The sequence below is a fragment of the Danio rerio genome, chromosome 20, assembly GCF_049306965.1.
Source record: "Danio rerio strain Tuebingen ecotype United States chromosome 20, GRCz12tu, whole genome shotgun sequence".
NCBI classification, from domain to species: domain Eukaryota; kingdom Metazoa; phylum Chordata; class Actinopteri; order Cypriniformes; family Danionidae; genus Danio; species Danio rerio.
The window spans coordinates 9619060-9640000 of NC_133195.1; the positions used below are offsets into that span (position 1 = coordinate 9619060).

General features: G+C 34.4%; 2 protein-coding genes across 7 annotated transcripts in view; one reads left to right on the forward strand and one right to left on the reverse strand.

The window, feature by feature from the left end:
* The window catches only part of crip2l (cysteine-rich protein 2-like), a 33725-nt gene extending 25792 nt beyond the window's left edge, over positions 1–7933 (reverse strand). Inside the window, exons 1-2 of one of the 2 annotated variants that reach the window (XM_068215423.1) lie at positions 7770–7933; positions 5406–5428 (exon numbers count right to left, since the gene is read on the reverse strand). Coding sequence is in view for 1 of the 2 variants with exons in the window: in NM_001005968.1 (NP_001005968.1) it covers positions 7770–7812 (43 nt within the window). In the remaining variant the exon portion in view is untranslated. 2 annotated transcript variants of the gene reach the window in all.
* Positions 7934–20401: 12468 nt separating this feature from the next.
* The window catches only part of rad51b (RAD51 paralog B), a 93596-nt gene continuing 93056 nt past the window's right edge, over positions 20402–20941 (forward strand). For 2 of the 5 annotated variants that reach the window (XR_012395450.1, XM_017352460.3), the window contains exons 1-2: positions 20402–20663; positions 20751–20864. Coding sequence is in view for 4 of the 5 variants with exons in the window: in XM_017352460.3 (XP_017207949.2) it covers positions 20580–20663; positions 20751–20864 (198 nt within the window). In the remaining variant the exon portion in view is untranslated. 5 annotated transcript variants of the gene reach the window in all.

Sequence of the window (20941 nt, forward strand, 5' to 3'; positions counted from 1 at the left end):
ACATGCAACAACAACTCCACATGGAAATACCAACTTGACTGACCCAGCTGTGAATCAAACCAGCGACCTTCTTGCTGTGAGGCGACCACTGAGCCCTCGTGTTTGCCAAAGGATCACAGCGCAGCAATATAATACAATTTATTTTTCATTTCAGTTTTTGCCTCTATGCTTTAAATGACTAGGTTTCCACTCGTTCGTAAGCAAGACGTTATTGCAAACTTTAAAATAATTGTCATACAAATTACTATGAACACATATTATTTAATATAGTTAATAAGTATTTATTGGAATAAGTATGTTTTATGTTTTCAGTTTGACAGAAAATAATCAGTTCCAGTAAATGGTGATGGTTTGTATACTTGTATCGCAATGTTTGACCATTAAAGTTAATCCCAGTTATTCACAAAATGTATAAGGGCACCTACTGTATGATGAAAATCATCTTTTGTAAGCTGTTTGGACAGAACTGTGTGTAGGCATAGTGTGTTCACAGTCCTATTGGAGTGATATAAACAAAATAAGTCTCTTTTTTTACTTTCCTAATGTTAAAATAGGATAAAAATCCCTTCCATTTTGAGGCCCACCGCAACGTGACGTAGGACTGCGGTTCCCTCGCCCACTGATTTGACTGACAGCCGCATATTAACATGTCTCCAGTAACGTTTATAATCATATCCACAAGACAGGACGTGCACAAAACAACTAGGATTAAAAGATCTGTTCAGCTCTCTGTGATCATCAATCATCATCAAATGTGATCAAGAATGAGTTTTACATGTTTAAAACATTCTGCGTGTTTGTAATGAATTACAATGATTTTACCACCTGTGTGTCTCTGTGTGTGTGTGTGTGTGCGTGAACTTTGTAACAACATTGTGTGTGACTCATTGTTACAGAAAGACTTAAATTAACTCCACTACAAATGCATCAAATTACCGTAGTATTTCTCACAAACATTATGTGAGATCTAGGGATGCTTAAAATAACCGATTAACTGTTAAACTGATAACTGACAAACAACATATGCCACTTCTTAAAAGGATTTAGTCAGTGTTTTCATTTTGTAATGTAAATTTGCCATTTAAAAATCTAAAATAAAATATCTATTTATTTTATTCTTATTATTAAGTTTATTATTTATTTCTAAGCTGTTGGAAAGACTTCAGGTGCATGAAGATGTACTGTTTTGTTTTGTATGCTGCTGTTCGCATGTTAAAATAAATTAGTATTTTAAAATGCAATATTTATTGTGTCAAACAAAATAGACACATCAATTATTATTTAAAATTAAATAATATTTAAAAATTAATCTGACCAGTATTCGGTTAACAAGCAGCGGTTGTCGGTTGGAAAAATTAACCGAAATGAGCATCCTTAGTGAGATCTGCTTCCTTCATGTCTGTCACTGTGCTGTTTATCTGATGCAGCCGAGGCGGAGATTGAGGCACACTCTGACAGGCACATGGGAACGGTGGGGAAGGAGAACTAGCATTAAAAGCACAGACAACAAAAACAGCTACATAGTGTTCAGAGCAGCAAATCCAATTTTCTATAAGCTATAATAAATAATCTGATAAGTGTTTTGAGCTGAAAATTTACAGACACACTCTGGAGACACAAATAACTTCTCTTAAATCTTGAAAATAATGGTGTAAAATAAGCGCCCTTAAAACAAATGCATTTACACAAATTAAAAGTCCTTTTGATTAATGACCTCTAACACACTGCAGCCTTGGGGCAAAAGTCCTTTGGCTATTTCAGTAAGAAAAACACATTTTGAATCTGCCAAAAAACAAATATGCAGTTGAAGTCTCCTGTGATTTGTTTTTAATTCCTTTTCCAAAAATGTCCCAAATTACGTTTAAAAGAAACAAATGTTTTGCTGTTTTTTCTATAATTTTTTTTCTCTTTTTGAGGCAGTCTTCTTTATTTATTTTAGCTAGAATAAAGCAGGTTTGTTTGTTTTTTGGTTGGCTGCTGCGGAACCAACCACTATTACACAATAACTTTCCTAATTATCCGAACTTGCCTAACAAAATTAAGTATTGAAATTACACTTTAATACTTTAAAATAAGCAAGATGATATTATGTTCTGTCATCATGTCACATCACGAGTTACTAGTAAATTAGTCTTTAAATTATGTTTAAAAATGTGATAAAAATCTCTCCATTAAACAACACTTGGGAAATATGTTTTAAAGAATTACATTTTCTCAGGAAGGATAATCATTTTAAACCTTCAATTGTAGACTGTACTTTTATAATACATTTTTTTCAGACATTACATCAAAGTATGGACGCAGTAAATGACATTTCATTTAGTTTTATTTATTTATTTATTTATTTATTTATTTATTTATTCATTCATTCATTCATTCATTCATTCATTCATTTTCATTTCGGCTTAGTCCCTTTATTAATGCGGGGTTGCCATGAACCGCCACCTTATCAAGCACGTTTTTACCCAGCAAAGGCCCTTCCAGCCGCAACCCATATCTGAAAATTATTTATTTATTTATTTATTTATTTATTTATTTATTTATTTATTTATTTATTTATTTATTTATTTATTTATTTATTTATTTATTTATTTATTTGTTTGTTTGTTTGTTTGTTTGTTTGTTTGTCCACAACCATAATTAAACCCATGTTGTGGCTTTAAATCATTAAAGCTGTCGTTTTACTTTAATTTATAGGATATAACGTACAGTTGAAGTCAGAATTATTAACCCCCCTTTGATTTTCTTTTCTTTTATTATATATATTGTCCAAATTATGTTTAAGGAAATTTTCACGGTATGTCTGATAATGTTTTTTTTCTTCTGGAGAAAGTCTTATTTGTTTTATTTTGGCTAAAATAAAAGCAGTTTTTAATTTTTTATAAACCATTTTAAGGTTAAAATTATTAGCCTCTTTAAGCTATTTTTTTGCTAGTCTACAATCATTATTATACAATAACTTGCCAAATTACCCTAACCTGCCTAGTTAACCTAATTAACCCAGTTAAGCCTTTAAATGTCACTTTAAGCTGCATGGTGTCTTGAAAAAAATCAATTAAAATATTATTTCCTTTAATCAGGGCAAAGATAAAATAAATCAGTCTATAGAAATGAGTTATTAAAACTATTATGCTCAGAAATGTGTTGAATAAATCTTTTCTCCGTTAAATAGAAATAGGGGAAAAAATAAACAGGTGGGCTAATAATTCAGGGGGCTAATAACTCTGACTTCAACTTTATGTCACTGAACAAAATCAAGTGACAAATGAATAAATATGAAACTGCTTTGGGTTTATATCCATTGCATTTTTGTGGTTTAGTTATTATGCTCCATCTATTTCTACTTTGTTTCCATCTTTGTCTTTCTCCTCACAGACAGACATGCCCACACAGCCAGAAATTAGCAAGATTAAAAACCGAATGTTTTTGTATTGCAGACAAATACATGTGGAGCTGAGCAGACAGTAATTAGTCCTCAGCTCGAGACTTGCTGTTCTGCTTAATAGCTTCATGAAGTCCTTTTAACCTGAGTATCAAATGAGCTGTTTCCATAGTGAGGATATGCATGGCAAACTACAGTCTGACAGAAAGTTACAGAGGTCGCAAACACTACAGAAACAAAAACGAAAAAGAGTTTCACATATACTAACAACATAAATGAAGGACATAAAGAACAGAAATGTTTTTAACCACAGACTGGAAAGAGAAAGTCCTGTAAAATGCTTCAAGGATCAAATTTACTGCTGTTCTGTTGATTTGTCCGACCTTGTCAGATTGTCCTACCTCACATTCTAAAAGTAGGTAGCACAATTTGACGCAATATGCTACCCGTCAGATTTTGCCACCAGTGTAAATTGTAATGTGGAGTATATAGTATTGTATAAAGCTGTAACAACCAACTAACCTATGCAGCAAATGCAGCGTTGGTCGGATAATCTGACACTTGGTTAGCTTCAGCAGTTAGCAAACAGATGCTAAATATCTGCTAATAGATAGCACTTAAAACATGTTTCTCAAGTAAAAGCCATTTAAAAGCAGCTGTGTGCCTTTGTTGTACACTTAAAGGTGTGATGATGTAATAAAAACTATGTATGAGTCACATTTTAATGCAAATGTTTGAAGGTTGTATAGTCTAACTAAACTTAAAGGGCTCTTTTTGACGGTCCATGCGCAGAGAGCAAAAACGCAGGGCGCAAACGCTTTCAGGGCATGTCAGAACTCATTTTTGCTAATTTAAGGACGGGAAAATCTGTTTTGCGCCGTGGCGCATGGACTTAAAGGGTTGAGTTTATTTTCTTAAAGAGTTATAGGTGTGTTTTGAGAATAAACGAATTAGAGTCTCATCTCCCATTCCCTTTAAGAGCCAGCTGTGTCGCACCAAGAGCGTATTCGCTATTTACAGGGCGCAAAGTAAGTCTAAGTGGAAAAAATTAGCATTTCACTAGCAAACAGTTAACAGTTAACGTTTTTTTTTTTTTTACAGAAAACTGTTAAACAGAGCATCTACTGCGTGAGAATGAGAGATAATGGATCACTTTCACATTTGCTCTTGGATAGGGAAACCTTTACGCACAGACATCAATTAGTCTATAAATAAATAATTTTGTTTGCTAAGCGCAAATATTCTTTTTAAAACTATTTCTAAATTCAGTTCTAATTTCCAGCAAACTAATAAATAAACAACAATAACGAAGTGTGCTCAAAAACCTGAGTTATATCCTAAAACACATGCTGTGCCCCATATGGTCTAAAACCTGACAGGTGGGCAAAATCTAAGCTTGTTTTTAATAAAACAAATATAAATATGGATATAATAAATAATACTGCTAATAATAATAACATTATACAAAAGCAAATTGTTATGAATGAACTGAAAAGCCTCCAGAGATGAAGAAGACATAAAAGCAGTGATTTTTCATATTTATGTAGGCTAGAAAATAATATGTTTTGTAATATTTTAATCCTTTATATTTATATCCTATATCTATTCTTATTATATCCTATATATATATCCTTAATATTTATATTTTTTTATATGCAAAGATATTTGCCTATTGCTCTCTTGTGCATATTAAGCAGTGCGTAAGCGAGGCGCAAGTCTACGCCAGAGTTTAGACCGGGTTTGTTTTGGTCTAATAAAAAATCTATTATAGTTTCTCAAAATAGCAACGCGCCAGCAGTGCGCCTCAGAACGCCTTCCTTTTTAGACCAGAACGCCTATGGGTGCACATATGAGCGCAAATGCATTTGCTATTTAAACAGCGTAGCGCAACGCCTCAAAACGACTCTTGCGCCAAGCTGAAACTACCATAAGACTATTGCGCCGCACCTTGCGCCACATTGCGCCGGGTGTATGATAGGGCCCAAAGAGATAGTTGCACCCCACCATACTCACTGTAACTTACCTTCAAACCTGGGTTTCTTTCCTCTGTTGAACACAAAAGAAGACATTTTGAAGAATGTTTGTACCCACTGACTACCACAGTGGAAAAAATACATACGATAGAAGTCAGTGGGTAATGGTTAGCCAACCAACATTATCGCAAAATATCAAATATAAGAAAATATGTGAGTAATTTAGATTTTTATTTCAATATTAAGGGAAATGAATGCTTTCTTGGGGTGAAACAAAGCTGTTAAATAAATATAATACCTCTAAAGTTAGACAGATGAGCATAATCAGTTTTGATCTACGGATCTGGCAGATGCACTTTTAGCTTAGCTTAGCTTAGCATAAATCATTGAATCGGATTAGACCATTAGCATCTCACGCAAAAATTCAAATTAGAGTTTTGTTAGGGCTTCACGGTAGCACAATCACCTCACAGCAAGAAGGTCACTGGTTTAAGCCCCAGCTGGGTCATTTGGCATCTCTGAGTGGAGTTTGCATGTTCTCCCCGTGTTTGCACGGGTTTCCCCCAGGTGCTCCGGTTTCCCTGGTATAGGTGAATTGGGTTAGCTAAATTGGCCGTAGATTATGTGTGTGAATGTAAGAGTGTATGGGTGTTTCCTGGTGTTGGGTTGCAGCTAGAAGCACATCCTGCATAAAACATATGATGGATAGGTTGGCGTTCATTCCTCTGCGGCGACCCCTGATTAATAAAGGGACTACGCCGAAAAGAAAATGAATAAATAACCGAGTTTTAATAATTTTCATATTTAAAGCACCTGAAAATAATCCCCTGCTAGTAACTAGAAAACAGAGCTGTGAAATATTATTAAGCCCGCTGCATTCATGGCAGGGCAACCAATTTCCTAGATTTTTACACAGGAGTGAGAGAATAGTTCTTATAGTTCCTATACTTTCAGGTTTTAAACAGGAAAATAATCGAAGCTCTTTGGTCATTTTAAACGAGATGTTAATAGTCTAATCCAATTTGATCTATGCTAAGCTAAGCTAAGTGCTCCTGCCAAACTCAGAGATCATCTGAATGGAAACGAAAAAGGTAAAACTCTAGGGGACTTTTAAAAAAAGTCTATTTTCAACAGGAAAAAGAAAGGGAAAAAATAGTTCGTTTAAAGCCTCATGAGAGCAAGTAATAGCCAAAGTCAACCTAGATTCTCACGTTTTAATTACTTTAGTGCTCAGTGGGAGTCAAGTTAAATCAGCATATGATATTAACACGAACAAATGCTAATTTGCTAATCATGCATGTTGATTTTCTGCTTTAAAGCATGATTAGAGTCATAATGATTAACTTAACCCAGTTCTTTTACTTTGAGATTATTGACTTATTTTTCTCTATAAAAAAAAGATAATTGAGCCCTGTAGGATTTCACAGGATTGTATTTTAGCTAACAGATGTTAATGATAAATAATAAATTAATATAATGATTAATTACACTGTGGGGATTAATGTCAAATGACACCTGCGGTTTAAAATCTTTTCCATCTATTAAATTTAACCAGGGGGAGAGAGAGACAGAGACAGAGAGAGAATCTCAATGCATCAAAACATCACAGGAGGCTTTTTTGAGAATGAAAGAAGAGCAAAGACCAATAAACATTAAATATATAAGTATATTGACTCGATGAGGGTGTCGAAAGCATTTACCAGATCCATAAAATAGGTCAAATCTAATTAATTTCATCTATATTCATCAGTAGTTGGTGCATTACAGTTTGTAGTGGTTTGAAGGATCAATCAATAAATAAAACACTTACTAGGCTACTAGTTATAAACATGAAAAACATAAAAAGCTGTACAGCCCACTGTTGTTAAGCTGAAATGCATTGATGTTTATCTAAAATGTAAAGAAATTTGGATATTAAAAATATTCTTGCTTTAATGGTGTCATAATGTATCCCACAGTCACACACACTTTCATTCATTCTTCTGCATTTCATGCGCCATGCATTATTAATTCAGACTTGATCAAACTGTCTCTCGTATTCATTTTTGTTATTTCCATGAAGTGTGTAGCAGCGCACCGGCTCAATAATCATGCAATCTCTAATCTGTGCAGATAAAATAGTTTCATTAGCGTCTGTAATGTAGCGTCACATGCACGAATATTAATCATAAAGCATAATTAATTTAGTACTAAGAATACCGCGTTCAGGCTAGATTAGCCGGCTAATTACACTCAAGCCTGTGTGGTCTGCAGCCGCTATTCATAAAGCACAGCCTTTTACATGTAAACCACAATTAAAGTAAATTCAGACACTACATGACATTTGGGCTGCAGACGGTCGTTGATGAAATCATCCGGCGCGTGCATTGTGTTATTGGTACTGCGAAAAGAAAGGGGAAAAATGAATGACTTACCAAAATAAACTGTTTTTTCACATTTGGGACATTTTGATGCCATGTTCCTCGCCAAGCAACGGTTTCCTCTGATTTGAGTAAGTTCTCTTTTATTTCAGTGATTCAGTAAAGGCGCCTCGCTCGTTCTCAGAGATGCTCAAAGCGCGAGCGCATCCTCTGTTTGTGCGGACCCGCCCTCGATGACGTCAGAGTGCGAGTGAATGTGCTAGCCCTTTATTTCATTAAACTACTGATGTCAGCGCGAACACACACGTCCGCAGAGGTGCACAACACACACATAATGAGGCCAGTTTCTGAAAATATCTATCTATCTATCTATCTATCTATCTATCTATCTATCTATCTATCTATCTATCTATCTATCTATCTATCTATCTATCTATCTATCTATCTATCTATCTATCTATCTATCTATCTATCTATCTATCTATCTATCTATCATCCATTCATCCAACCCAACCAACCTAACCTCCTATCCATCCATCCATCCATCCATCCATCCATCCATCCATCCATCCATCCATCCATTCATCCATCCATCCATCAAACCAACCTAACTATTCATCCATCCATCCATCTAACTCAACCCATCCATCCATCCATCCATCCATCCATCTAACCCACACATCCATCCATCCATCCATCCATCCATCCATCCATCCATCCATCCATCCATCCATCCATCATACATTTATATATCCAGTGATGGGTCAGATAGGCGATGGGATCTATCTATCTATCTATCTATCTATCTATCTATCTATCTATCTATCTATCTATCTATCTATCTATCTATCTATCTATCTATCTATCTATCTATCTATCTATCTATCTATCTATCTATCTATCTATAAACCTATATAACTACCATCCATTCATCCAACCCAACCAACCTAGCCCCCTAACCCTTCATCTATCCCTTCATCCATCCATCCATCCATCCATCCATCCATCCATCCATCCATCCATCCATCCATCCATCCATCCATCCATCCATCTATCCAACCAACCATCCATCCATCTAACCCAACCATCCATCCATCCAACCCAACCATCCATCCATTCATCCATCCAACCTAACCATCCATCCATCCATCCATCCATCTAACCCAACCATCCATCCATCCATCCATCCATCCATCCATCCATCCATCCATCCATCCATCCATCCATCCATCCATCTAACCCAACCATCCATCCATCCATCCATCCATCCATCCATCCATCCATCCATCCATCCATCCATCCATCCATCCATTTAACCCAACCAACCCAACTATCCATCCAACAATCCATCCATCCATCCATCCATCCATCCATCCATCCATCCATCCATCCATTCAACTCACCCAACCCAACTACCCATCAACCAACAATCCACCCATCCATCCATCCAGCGATGGGTCAGATATCGACAAACCCAACTATCGGGTTTTATTTAAATGTAATCAAAAATTTACTCAATTTTAGATTTGTCTATATTTGACTCAATTTTGAATTATAGATAAACTGGCATGCAAGTGTCTGCTTTAATGAAATGAAATGAAAAAATGAAATTTAATGAAATTTAAATTAAATGAAAAAATGTGTGAAACAGTAACACTTGAAAAAATGCTCGGTTATTTTAACCACGTTTCTTCAAGGTGCTACGGTTTCCCCCACAGTCCAAAGACATGTTGAGGTGAATTGAATAAACTGAATTGGCTGTAGTGTATGAGTGTGTGTGAATGTGAGTGTATGGGTGTTTCCCAGTACTGGATTGTGGCTGGAAGGGCATCTGCTGCTTAAAGCATATAATAGTTGGCAGTTCATTCCACTGTGGCCACCTCTGATAAATAAGGGCCTAAGCCATAGGAAAATTAATGAATGAATAAATCCTGCAGTTGGGTTAGTCAATATCACACCTACAATTGAGTTAGCTAATATTCAGAATTCTAAATGAAATCTGATAATACCACGACAAATTAGTTGTTGCATGTGGTATGACGGTGTTTTTTTATTAAGCCCCACCACCCTACACCCCACCCCCATTTTTTTTTTTTGAGAAACATTTTTTTATTATGTGTCCCCTGACCACAAAACCAGTCATAAAGGTCAGTTTCTTCTTCTTTTTTTTAAATTAATCACATAAAAGCTATATAAATAAGCGTTTCAAAAGTTTGTTAAGATAGAACATTATTTGGCTGGGATACATCTTGAAAACCTGGAATCGATGGATGAAAAAACCATAATAATGAGAAAATTACCTTTAAATCAACTAAATAAAGTGCTTATCAAGTAGTATTTGTAATAAACGTAAATGTAAATATAGTTAAAGGTAATAAGTGTCAATATATTTACAGTAGTACATTTACAAAATACATTAATGAAACATGATTTTCACATAATATTATAATGATTTCTGGCACAAAAAATGTAAAATTTCTACTTTTTTTTTTTTTTTTGAAAATTAAAACCAGTCTTGAAGTCCAGGGTTACATATTTTAGTCAGTGAAAAACTGAAAATGAGGCTTAATCTTCATTGTATCTGAAAAAAATCACACATGCAGATTTCTGACCCTCTTATAAAAGTCAAAGTCAGAAGAGAACAACAGTATGTCATATGAGTGTGAAACAAATGGAGAGGAGGCCACTGACATTTTTTCAAACCGTTTACATGTATGCATGTTGACCTTGGATGCCATTACTGTGCTGTTTACAGACCTTCAATAACAAGAGAACAAACAAAGTGAATCATCAAATGAAAGAAAGCACTGATAATGAAGAACAAGAGCCAATTACTGCAGACAGAAAGAGGCGGATCATGTTGTTGAATGCAAAATCTTTATCTATCTATCTATCTATCTATCTATCTATCTATCTATCTATCTATCTATCTATCTATCTATCTATCTATCTATCTATCTATCTATCTATCTATCTATCTATCTATCTATCTATCTATCTATCTATCTATCTATCTATCTATCTATCTATGTATGTCTGTCTGTCTGTCTGTCCGTCCGTCCGTCTATCCATCCACCCATCAATCCATCCATCCATCCATCCATCCATCCATCCATCCATCCATCCATTCAACCAACCATCCATTCATCCATCCATCCATCCATCCATCCATCCATCCATCCATCCATCCATCCATCCATCCATCCATCCATTCATTCGTCCAACTTAACCATCCATCCATCCATCCATCCATCCATCCATCCATCCATCCATCCATTCAACCCAACCCAACCCAACCTATTTATCCATCCATCCATCCATCCCTCCAACCAACCATCCATCCATCCAACCAACCAACCAACCAACCAACCAACCAACCAACCAACCAACCAACCAACCAACCAACCAACCAACCAACCCAACCCAACCATCCATCCATCCATTCATCCATCCATCCATCCATCCATCCATCCATCCATCCATCCATCCATCCATCCATACTTAAACATCCATTCAACCCAACCCAACCCATTTTTCAATCCATCCATCCATCCATCCATCCATCCATCTATCCATCCATCCATCCATCCATCCATCCATCCATCCATCCATCAATTTATTCATCCATCCATCCATCCATCCATCCATCCATCCATCCATCCATCCATCCTTCCAACTTAAACATCCATTCAACCCAACCCATTTTTCAATCCATCCATCCATCCTTCCAACTTAAACATCCATTCAACCCAACCCATTTTTCAATCCATCCATCCATCCATCCATTCATCCATCCATCCATCCATCCATCCATCCATCCATCCATCCATCCATAGAAACATAGAAATGTTATCTGACTAACATCTAGCAGCTCAATGTGCCTGGAAAAACTCTGAGTAATCTGATTGGCACAAAGGAAACATCTTACGTCAGCATGTTCTAGACATGAACGCGCTCTTTCCAGCAATCTTCCTTCTTTGTCCACAAAGAGCAGCATTCCAGCTAATTACCAGTAATGTTACAACTTCTCTTTCCGGAAAATTGCTAAAACAAATTTACTGGTATTTTCAAAAAAGGACTGTTTACACATGGTCCCTTTTTGGGAAAATTGCTGGTATTTCCCGGAAAGGTCTGTAAATGTGAAAGGGGGCTAGTGTCTTCTGTAAATAATAGTAATTAAATAAATAAATTAATTAAATAATTTATTAAATTGTTTTTTATGTATTATTAATTAAAATTGAATAAAATCAAATATATATTATAATATATAAATTAATTTAATATAAACATTTATTAAAACTATTTTTAAGTCTTAAGTTTCATAGCAGGAATAGCCCAAAATACTGTTAAAAATTATTAAAACATCAAATTAAAATATAAAGATCACGTTCCATGAAAACATTTTGTAAATTTCTTACTGTAAAAATGCAAAACCTTAATATTTGTTTAGTAATATGCATTGCTAAGGACTTAATTTGACATATTTTAAGACATTTTTTTTACATATTGACATAAATAAATAGTCTTAAATCTACGCAAATTTTTTTTTCCAAATATAATAAACAATATTCACATTGACAATGTTTTGCCTAATGAAAAAACATAAAGCTATAATTCCTATCTGCATAATCCCAATGCCGCTTATCTGCAGTAATTCCAGGCTATTTTAACCAGAGCCATTCAGCGGGTCTGTGGCCAAGTGTCATGGACAGCAGGGTGTTTATCACTATCAGGTCCAGAGATAGTGAAAGACTGGCCGATGCTTTGCCCATACATAGAGCTCCTGTCTGTCTCTGTCAAACTTCACACCGGCCGTCAGATGCCCTGAGACCAATGTGAAACACTGGTGGCTCATACAATCTGTGAACAGTTTCTCCACCACTGAAAGAGCAAACGCTGTCACGTCTTTCCATTTAAAAGGGTTATCCGAGGCGGTTTGATTTGATTTTGAATGTCAAATATGTTTCTGGGCTGATTCTATTCCAATGATCTCTAAATCTAATTTATCTTCAGAGAGCTGGTCATGAGATTGGCTTTTATGAGCCATAAAATCAAAAGTTCACCTGTAAAATGAAATATGATCATTTGCTCACACTCAAGTGCTTCTTTGATGAATTTCTTGTTGAAAAATTGCAATCCTTAGCTTAATTTCCATTCAGTTATGCACACTTTGGAATATTGCATTAAAAACAGGAATGGAATCACCAGATGTGCTTAAATTTTGAAAACGTGCATAAAGAACATATGTTCACATAATTGAACAGGATCAAATATCTTTCTGATAAGAAAAAAGCACATATGATGAAAACACATTTACTGAATAAATTCCATCATGGGGATAAAAAAAAAAGTTTGATTTAACACACTGTAAAAAAAAAAAAAATCCTTTATTTAAAATTTTTTGTTCACGTAAAAAAATAACAGCCATTAAATTATATAATATATAATATAATATAATATAATATATATATATATATATATATATATATATATATATATATATATATATATATATATATATATATATATATATATATATATATATATATATATATATATATATATTATGACCATAAAATAATGGATGCAAATTACAGGAATTTACTGTAATTAAAAAAATTACAAGAAATTTCTGTAAATAACCGTTTGTTATTAAATTCTTTTTTCCCGGCACCTCATCTGCCGAAACCCTACCATAAAAAAACAGATGCAAAATTACAGAAATTTAGTGTAATCCAAAATTATTAAATTTTTTTTGCTGTAATTTTACAGTAGATTTTTTGTGTTTTCTTGAGCTTATAATATTTAATATGGAACTGTACATAAATATTGTTAAAAGTTACATAAAATATACAAAAATGCATGTAAAGTTGTGTTAACAGACTAACAAACCAGCAGACTGATCACATGCACATCTGAAATGTTGTTTTGGTCATTATAAACTGCCTTAGCCAAAGTCCATCATCCAATTGCTTCAGCATTATAACCTCCTGCCTCCAAAAGACACCTCACGTTTATCGCATTGTGTTTTGTGAGGTGCAAGTAATTATTACATAAAATAAAAGTTTCATATTGGCTTCTCCTACTGCAGCAAAATCCATTTGACATCTTTATTTTTGGTTATCAGGTAGTGACTGCTTTGTTTTGTGGTCTATATCAATCAAAAGGGCACCTTGAAGTCAATACAACGTCAAAAATGCAAATTGATTTGATGTCAAAACCCTGACGTCCACGTGACATCCGCACATTGATTCTGTTTTGACCACTAATATAACATGAGACTTTTTTTATTCTTATTTATCTGGCTTCAATTACAAATTACTTTGGATTTTATATCCCTACAGTGCATTTAAACTATACTGATGTCAAAACTACATCAAATTGATATCTAACATTGGTAACACGTAATATGTTTTTGATGTTTTTGACATGTTGTTTGATGAGACTTTTGACATCAAGTTCTCACTCGATTGACATTCATATAGGACCAAAAAAACACTACAGATGTTTTTTTTCCAATATTCTTCAATAAAACTTCCTTTATGTTCACCAGAAAAGGGAAACTCAAACAAGTGGAGGATTGAGTCTAATCTTTTTTTTTTTTTGGGAACTATCTCTTTAATGACTCTAAAGGGCTCTGTGGATTGGGGAAATTAGGCCCCACTAATGACATTAAAAAAATTGTGAGACATGCTTCCCTTTTAAATTTGTGATTGCCTTGCATTTTAGGCAAGTGAAATCTTTTTTTTTTTTTTAGTTTCACAACTCTTTTTTTGTTCTTTTAGTTTTATTTAGAGACACAGCTCCCTGCATCCCTACATCCCACCACATGTATCTCATCCATGCAGGTGTAAATTAAGTTTGTCTTCAAGAAAATTCCCAAGGTTGTGTTAATTTTTAAAATAAGGAAACGATAAAAAGAGCTTGGTACTGACGTCAAAAGATCAGAGATGACCACGAAAATAGCTTAGGAGGATCACTATGAGGTTATCAAAATATTAGGAGGTTCGAGGGAAAGCATTAAATCAAGCCAAACATAAACAATAAACATGACAAAAAAGAGTGATATGATTTCTTTTCAGATACAGCTTCGACCATAATTTTAACACACTATGATTTTGTGTAGTCAACTATTTATAAAGTAGTTCCATGGAGTTAGATTTATAGTATGCATAATTAGATTGTCAGCTGTTTAAAGAAAATAGCTCTTTAGTTAGTGTTGTGTGCCATCATCTTTATGTTTATTTCTGTAACATTTCGCTCCAGCAGAATGAGAGGAAAGAATCTTGAATTGAGTTCATTCCATTAAAAATATATACAGTATAAAAAAAACAAAAAAAAAAACTACTTAAAACATTTTTTCTTACTCTCTCACTCAGTTTCCTTCAGCTTTCTTAGGGGTCACCACAGCAAAATCAACCACCAATTACTCTAGCCTATGTTTTTTTTTTTATGTGGCAGATGCCCTTCCAGCCACAAAACACTTTTGTATTTTTAATATACAGCTGAAGTCAGAATTATTAACAACACTTTGATTTTTTTTTATTTTTTATATTTCCCAAATGATGTTTAACAGAGTTAGGAAATTTTCACAGTATGTCTGATAATGTTTTTTTTTTTTTTTGGGAGAAAGTCGTCCTCGTAAGTTGTCTAGTCGAAGTTTATTTCGACTACAATAAAAGGAGTTATTATTATTATTTTTAAACATTTTAAGGTCAAAATTATTAGCTCCTTTTAGCTATATTTTTCGATAGTCTACAAAACAAACCATCTTTATACAATAACTTGCCTAATCACCCTAACCTGCCTAGTTATCCTAATTAACCTAATCAAGCCTTTAAATACCATTAAAAAATATCTAGTAAAATATTATTTACTGTCATCATGGCAAAAATAAAAGACCTAAGTTATTAGAAATTAGTTATTACACCTATTATGTTTAGAAATGTGTTTTGTCCGTTAAACAGAAATTGAAAAAAAATAAAATAAAATAAACAGGGGAGCTAATAATTCATGGGGGCTAATAATTCTGACTTCAACTGTAAATAAATTAAATTAAATGTTAATTAAACGTTTTTGCCATGGCAAATCTAAATTCTCCACTTTCTCGCCTCATAATCTTTTAATAATGTGATTCTATAAAGTAATCAACTTATACGCCCTATGATACTTTATGTAAATCATGAGAGTCATCTCTGTTAAACAGTAAGCAATCAGTGAATTGTTTTAAATAACCGAGTACAGCGAGGTGGAATGATCCATCCCAAAGTTCATCCATTGAACATCATAGGGCAACTTAGAACGTTTGCAAATTACTTTTGGCTTTTCTGCCGCAATATCATGGATACGTGCAAAGTAAATAACCTGGAGGGAATTTAAAAGAGCTCTCGCACAGATCCCCTTGTGATACTAATATCATGTTAAAATACCAAGCTTAATGTTATTTGAATGATGGATAAAAATAAAGCACAAAGACGTTCAGTTTTCATCCAGGATTTATTGCATTATTTGCAGTGCAATCTTATTTTGTGAAACTCATTAAATATATAGCATCCTCAGTTAGCAATGAACATAAATAACAATTCAAGAACTCCCACTTAGATATGCTTAGCATTTATATTTGGCATGCTGTCCCGGGAGAGAACCCTGAGCTTGGAGATATTTGAGCCGAGGGCTCCCGCCCGGTCAATAAGCATATCAGAGGATCCATGATCAGGTAGGTCTCGATAGTTTCCCCTTTAGAAAGGGGAGGAAAAGGAGGAGATAGGGTAGAAGAGTGGATTCTTCTGAAATGAAGATAGGGAGAAAAGGAGAAAGTGATCAATTTATAGTAACCTAGGATCACTCGGATTGGATTATTACTGATTACAGATGAGTGGCCAGCTGTGCTCAATCATATCACGTGCTCCTCTGGAAATTAGTTTATGAAACTTCTCATATAGCTGCAAGCAGCAATTATTGGGGCCAAGCAGCCCAGCAACCACATCATAAACAAACATGGCAGCAAGCTACATGGCAACTGTAAAATTATATAACTTTTTAGTAGCATGATCTGAGCCAAAATTGGTGGAAATTGAACTAATAATCCATGTAGAATTCAAAAGAACTGATTTTAAACTAATTCAAGATGGTGTACAGAGAGTTGTGTCAATTAGGGACTAAATTATATCAATGTTCTCTGTATGATCTAAGGCAGTGGTCACCAAACTTGTTCCTGGAGGGCCGGTGTCCTGGAGATTTTAGCTCCAACCCTAATCAAACACACCTGAACAAGCTAATCAAGGTCTTACTAGGTATACTTGAAACATCCAGGCAGGTGTGTTTAGGCAAGATGGAGCTAAGCCCTGCAGGGACACCGGCCTTCCAGGACCAGGATTGGTGACCCCTGATCTAAGGAATCCGCAAGATCAGTCTGATCACAATAGAAAAAAAAAAACTCTTCATAAGTATTTTGATAAATTTTGTGTGATTTATATTAATTGTCAAAACCCAGAATGGGTCTTAAACTGACGTAGTTTGGTCAATGTCAAGTCTATATCACATACATTAAGTTTGGTTATAATACTTCAAACCATTGCAATGATTCCGCCTGAAATCTTATCTGGCAGCATTACATTAAGGGCTCTATTTTGACGGTCCATGCGCAGAGCGCAAAACGCAGGGCACAAACGCTTTCAGGGCGTATCAGAACGCATTTTTGCTAACTTAAGGACGGGAAAATCCGCTTGGCGCCGTGGTGCATGGTCTAAAAGGGTTGAGTTTATTTTCTTAATGAATTATATGTGTGTTTGAGGAATAAACCAATCAGAGTCTCATCTCCCATTCCCTTTAAGAGTCAGCTGCACTTTGCGCCAGACAATAGACCGACTTTGTTCTGGTCTAAAGATCAGACTATTTACTGTCTCGGTTTATGGATCTGTGTGTTCCTCCTGTATGTTATGTATCTTGTCTTGTGTGTTGTCATGTGTGAGGGTGTGTGTTTGTTTACCTTTTGTGTTGACAGCGTGCTATAGGATCAGCACGCTGATCCTATGGCACTTAATCATCTTCCAGCTGGTCCTTATTTGCCTGGCTATATATTTTCTCATGTGGTATGTTCTGGTTATCAGTCTGTTGTTTGTCTTGTTTCTGTCTGTTGTTTTCCAGAATTCTTCGTTGTTCATTGAAGTCTTCATTGTGACCTGTGGCTCTCTTGTTTTGAACTTTCTTGTCTCCAGTTCACTCCAGTGGTATCCTTTGTTACATTTTTCTTTTATTAAACACTTGCAATTGGATCATTTTCGTCTAGTGTCGTGACAATTTACAGTTCCTCAAAATAGCAATGCGCCAAAACACGCCTGCTTTTTTTTAGACCAGAACGCCTATGGGCGCACATTTGAGCGCAAATGCATTTGCTATTTAAACAGTGTGGCGCAACACCTCAAAATGACCCTTGCGCCAAGCTTAAAGTAGCAAAAGACTATTGCGCCGCCGCCGCGCCTTGTGTCACATTGCGCCGGGTGTATGATATGAAATGACAAGTTTTGTCAGCATGGTTTGAAGATGATCCAAGTCAAATAAAGACATAATGGGGAAAAAATTATTTAATGCAGTGCTTCTGGTACAACCTGGGACCCACTTTATATCAGATATCACTCAGCCAGTGGAGATTGATGATTTTTTAAAAACAACAACAGACCTTAACCGTGCTGATTTTGTGATGACATACAATACACCGGAAGCGCTTAAGTCAGGTTACTGACAAATTAAAAGTCCTTTAGCATACTTTCGTATATTCCCCATGCAGAGCCCTAAGCGGCTGCTTACCTTGCTTATTGGTTAAGTGCGCCCCTGATGATGAGCCTTAGGCATAAAAGACATAGAACACATTAATTAACGGATAAATAAGAAATAATTCTATGTGTCACAATCAATTTTTGTTGTTGTTGTCATTTTTTTTTAAAATTGACCAAGTGAAAATGTGCAGTTTGCTATAATAATTCTGATGTAATAATATACCACTCACGTGCTAATTGAAATATAAACCCTTCATTTTATTTCTGTTTTAAAATGCATAAATATTAATATTAAATGAATATTAAAAATGGATATATTAAATGTGAAATATATTTATTTGTTTACATATAGTCAGTGAAACACTTTTCAGTGTTTATTAAACTTATTTGGTCATCGTCTGTTTCTTTTAAAGTCTTTGAATTTAAAATTAAGCCTTGAAGGGAAAATACTTCATTTAATTCATAGGGCATATAAAAAAATATATATAATTTAATGGTTCATATAAAACATAAAATTTAATAAATATTAACATATTAATTAGATAAAATTAACATCTGCACTGAAAAAAAATATTTAGCTCAGCCTTGCATGTTTATTTTAACAAGAAAAAATATTCATCCTAAAACATGAAAAAAAAATGTTATAGAAAGCAAAAGGTAAACTTTCTCAAGCATCAAGATATTGTTACAAAACCAACCTAAATATTTTTTGATTGTATTTCTTGATAAGTAATGCTTCAATGAATTATCTGGCAGATAGAACCTCATAATTCCAAGCGGAAAATGACTTTTCAGAATGAGAAGGTTCTATCTGCATTTACCGTGGGTTTTTTACTCCAATTTGCAAATGTAAGAGAACTTTGATAATTTACACTTAGAGGACCTTTAGGGTCTCTGTTATGTTAATGTATGAAAGAGGACTGTTGCACACACACACACTGTTTGCTATATGGATTGCAAAAAACTTTGAAGCTTAATATCTCAAAATCATTCAGAACGCAGATAGAACCTTATGATTCTAAGGTGACGATGTGTGTGAGAGAGAATTTCAGTTATCATTTAATTTGTGTCAAGCGCTAAATTAGTTTATTTATGCTATAATGGTAAACAAAATAACCTAACATAACCCTAAAAACCAGTGAGAAAATAATTATGGTGTTTTATTACACAATTTTACTATTTTAATGCTGCCCAAATTTACAGTTTTTTTTTTTTTGTTCATAAGTTCATTTTAATGTTTGGTTTTGTTGGAGTGTCTTGTAAATTTGATTGAAAGGTTACACTCTGCCCCTAAGAAACAGCTGATTAAATAATTAATGAATAGTAATGATAAACACATTATTATAATAGTCTCACACTAATACCTATAAAATATCTAATTTATTTCACTAGCGCTCAATTTAGATACATTGATAGTTACCAGATAAATAATATTTTAAAATGTTATTTTCATTGCTGAAGTTTAACACTCTGGCTGTGTGACAAGGTGAAAACACCTTGTCACACAGGGGGGTGTTTTCAAGGTGAAAACACCCCCCCCCCCCCCCAAAAGGTTGAATAATATGAAAAAATATATAATAGAAAGGTAGTATTTTTTTTTTAAAGTAAGCTTTATTATTAGTTTCACAAAAAAGATGAATTTGAACAAAATTATATATATATATATATATATATATATATATATATATATATATATATATATATATATATATATATATATATATATATATATATATATATATATATATATATATATAGACATATGATCAAAAAAATTATTTATAAATAATTAATTTATAAATATAAATAATTTAAAAATAGTTGAAAATTACCCATATTCATATATAAAAAAGTTTAAATGCACTTTAAACAGTCGTCACACTCATAAACTACATTACCCACAACCAATATGCACTACATTTTCTCGTCAGTTTCCGGGCGCGCTTCACACTTTCATAACTTACCCTGTAACAGGTTTCCATTGAAAAACTTCACATTAAAGCTGTCTACATAATGTGTACAGCCGTTACTAAAGGGTGTCATGTTTTATAGTTAAAATACAATAGTATAGCGCTTTTTAATCGCTTTAATGAGAAGTAAGAAGTTGCGGAGATCCGGAGTCTCAGCTGATCTGTGCGAGAGACTCAAGCGGCATCAGCTGGAAACCTGCCAGGTAAAACAGTCTGACCACCTCTTGAATGTTTCTTCATAACGAGAGTAGACTTCTTTTAATGTGTGTATGTGTGTGTGTGACCTGTAGGATGTCCTGTCGGTCACCCAGGTGGAGCTTTCGCGTCTGGCTGGACTTAGTTACCCAGCGGCTCTGAATCTCCAGCGTCTGGTCAGTAAAGCCTGTGCTCCGGCTGTCATCACTGTAAGTTATTACCGCATTAAAAGTGTAGTACCCCAAAAAAAGAAAATGTACTCAATATTTACTCTCCCTCAATTGGT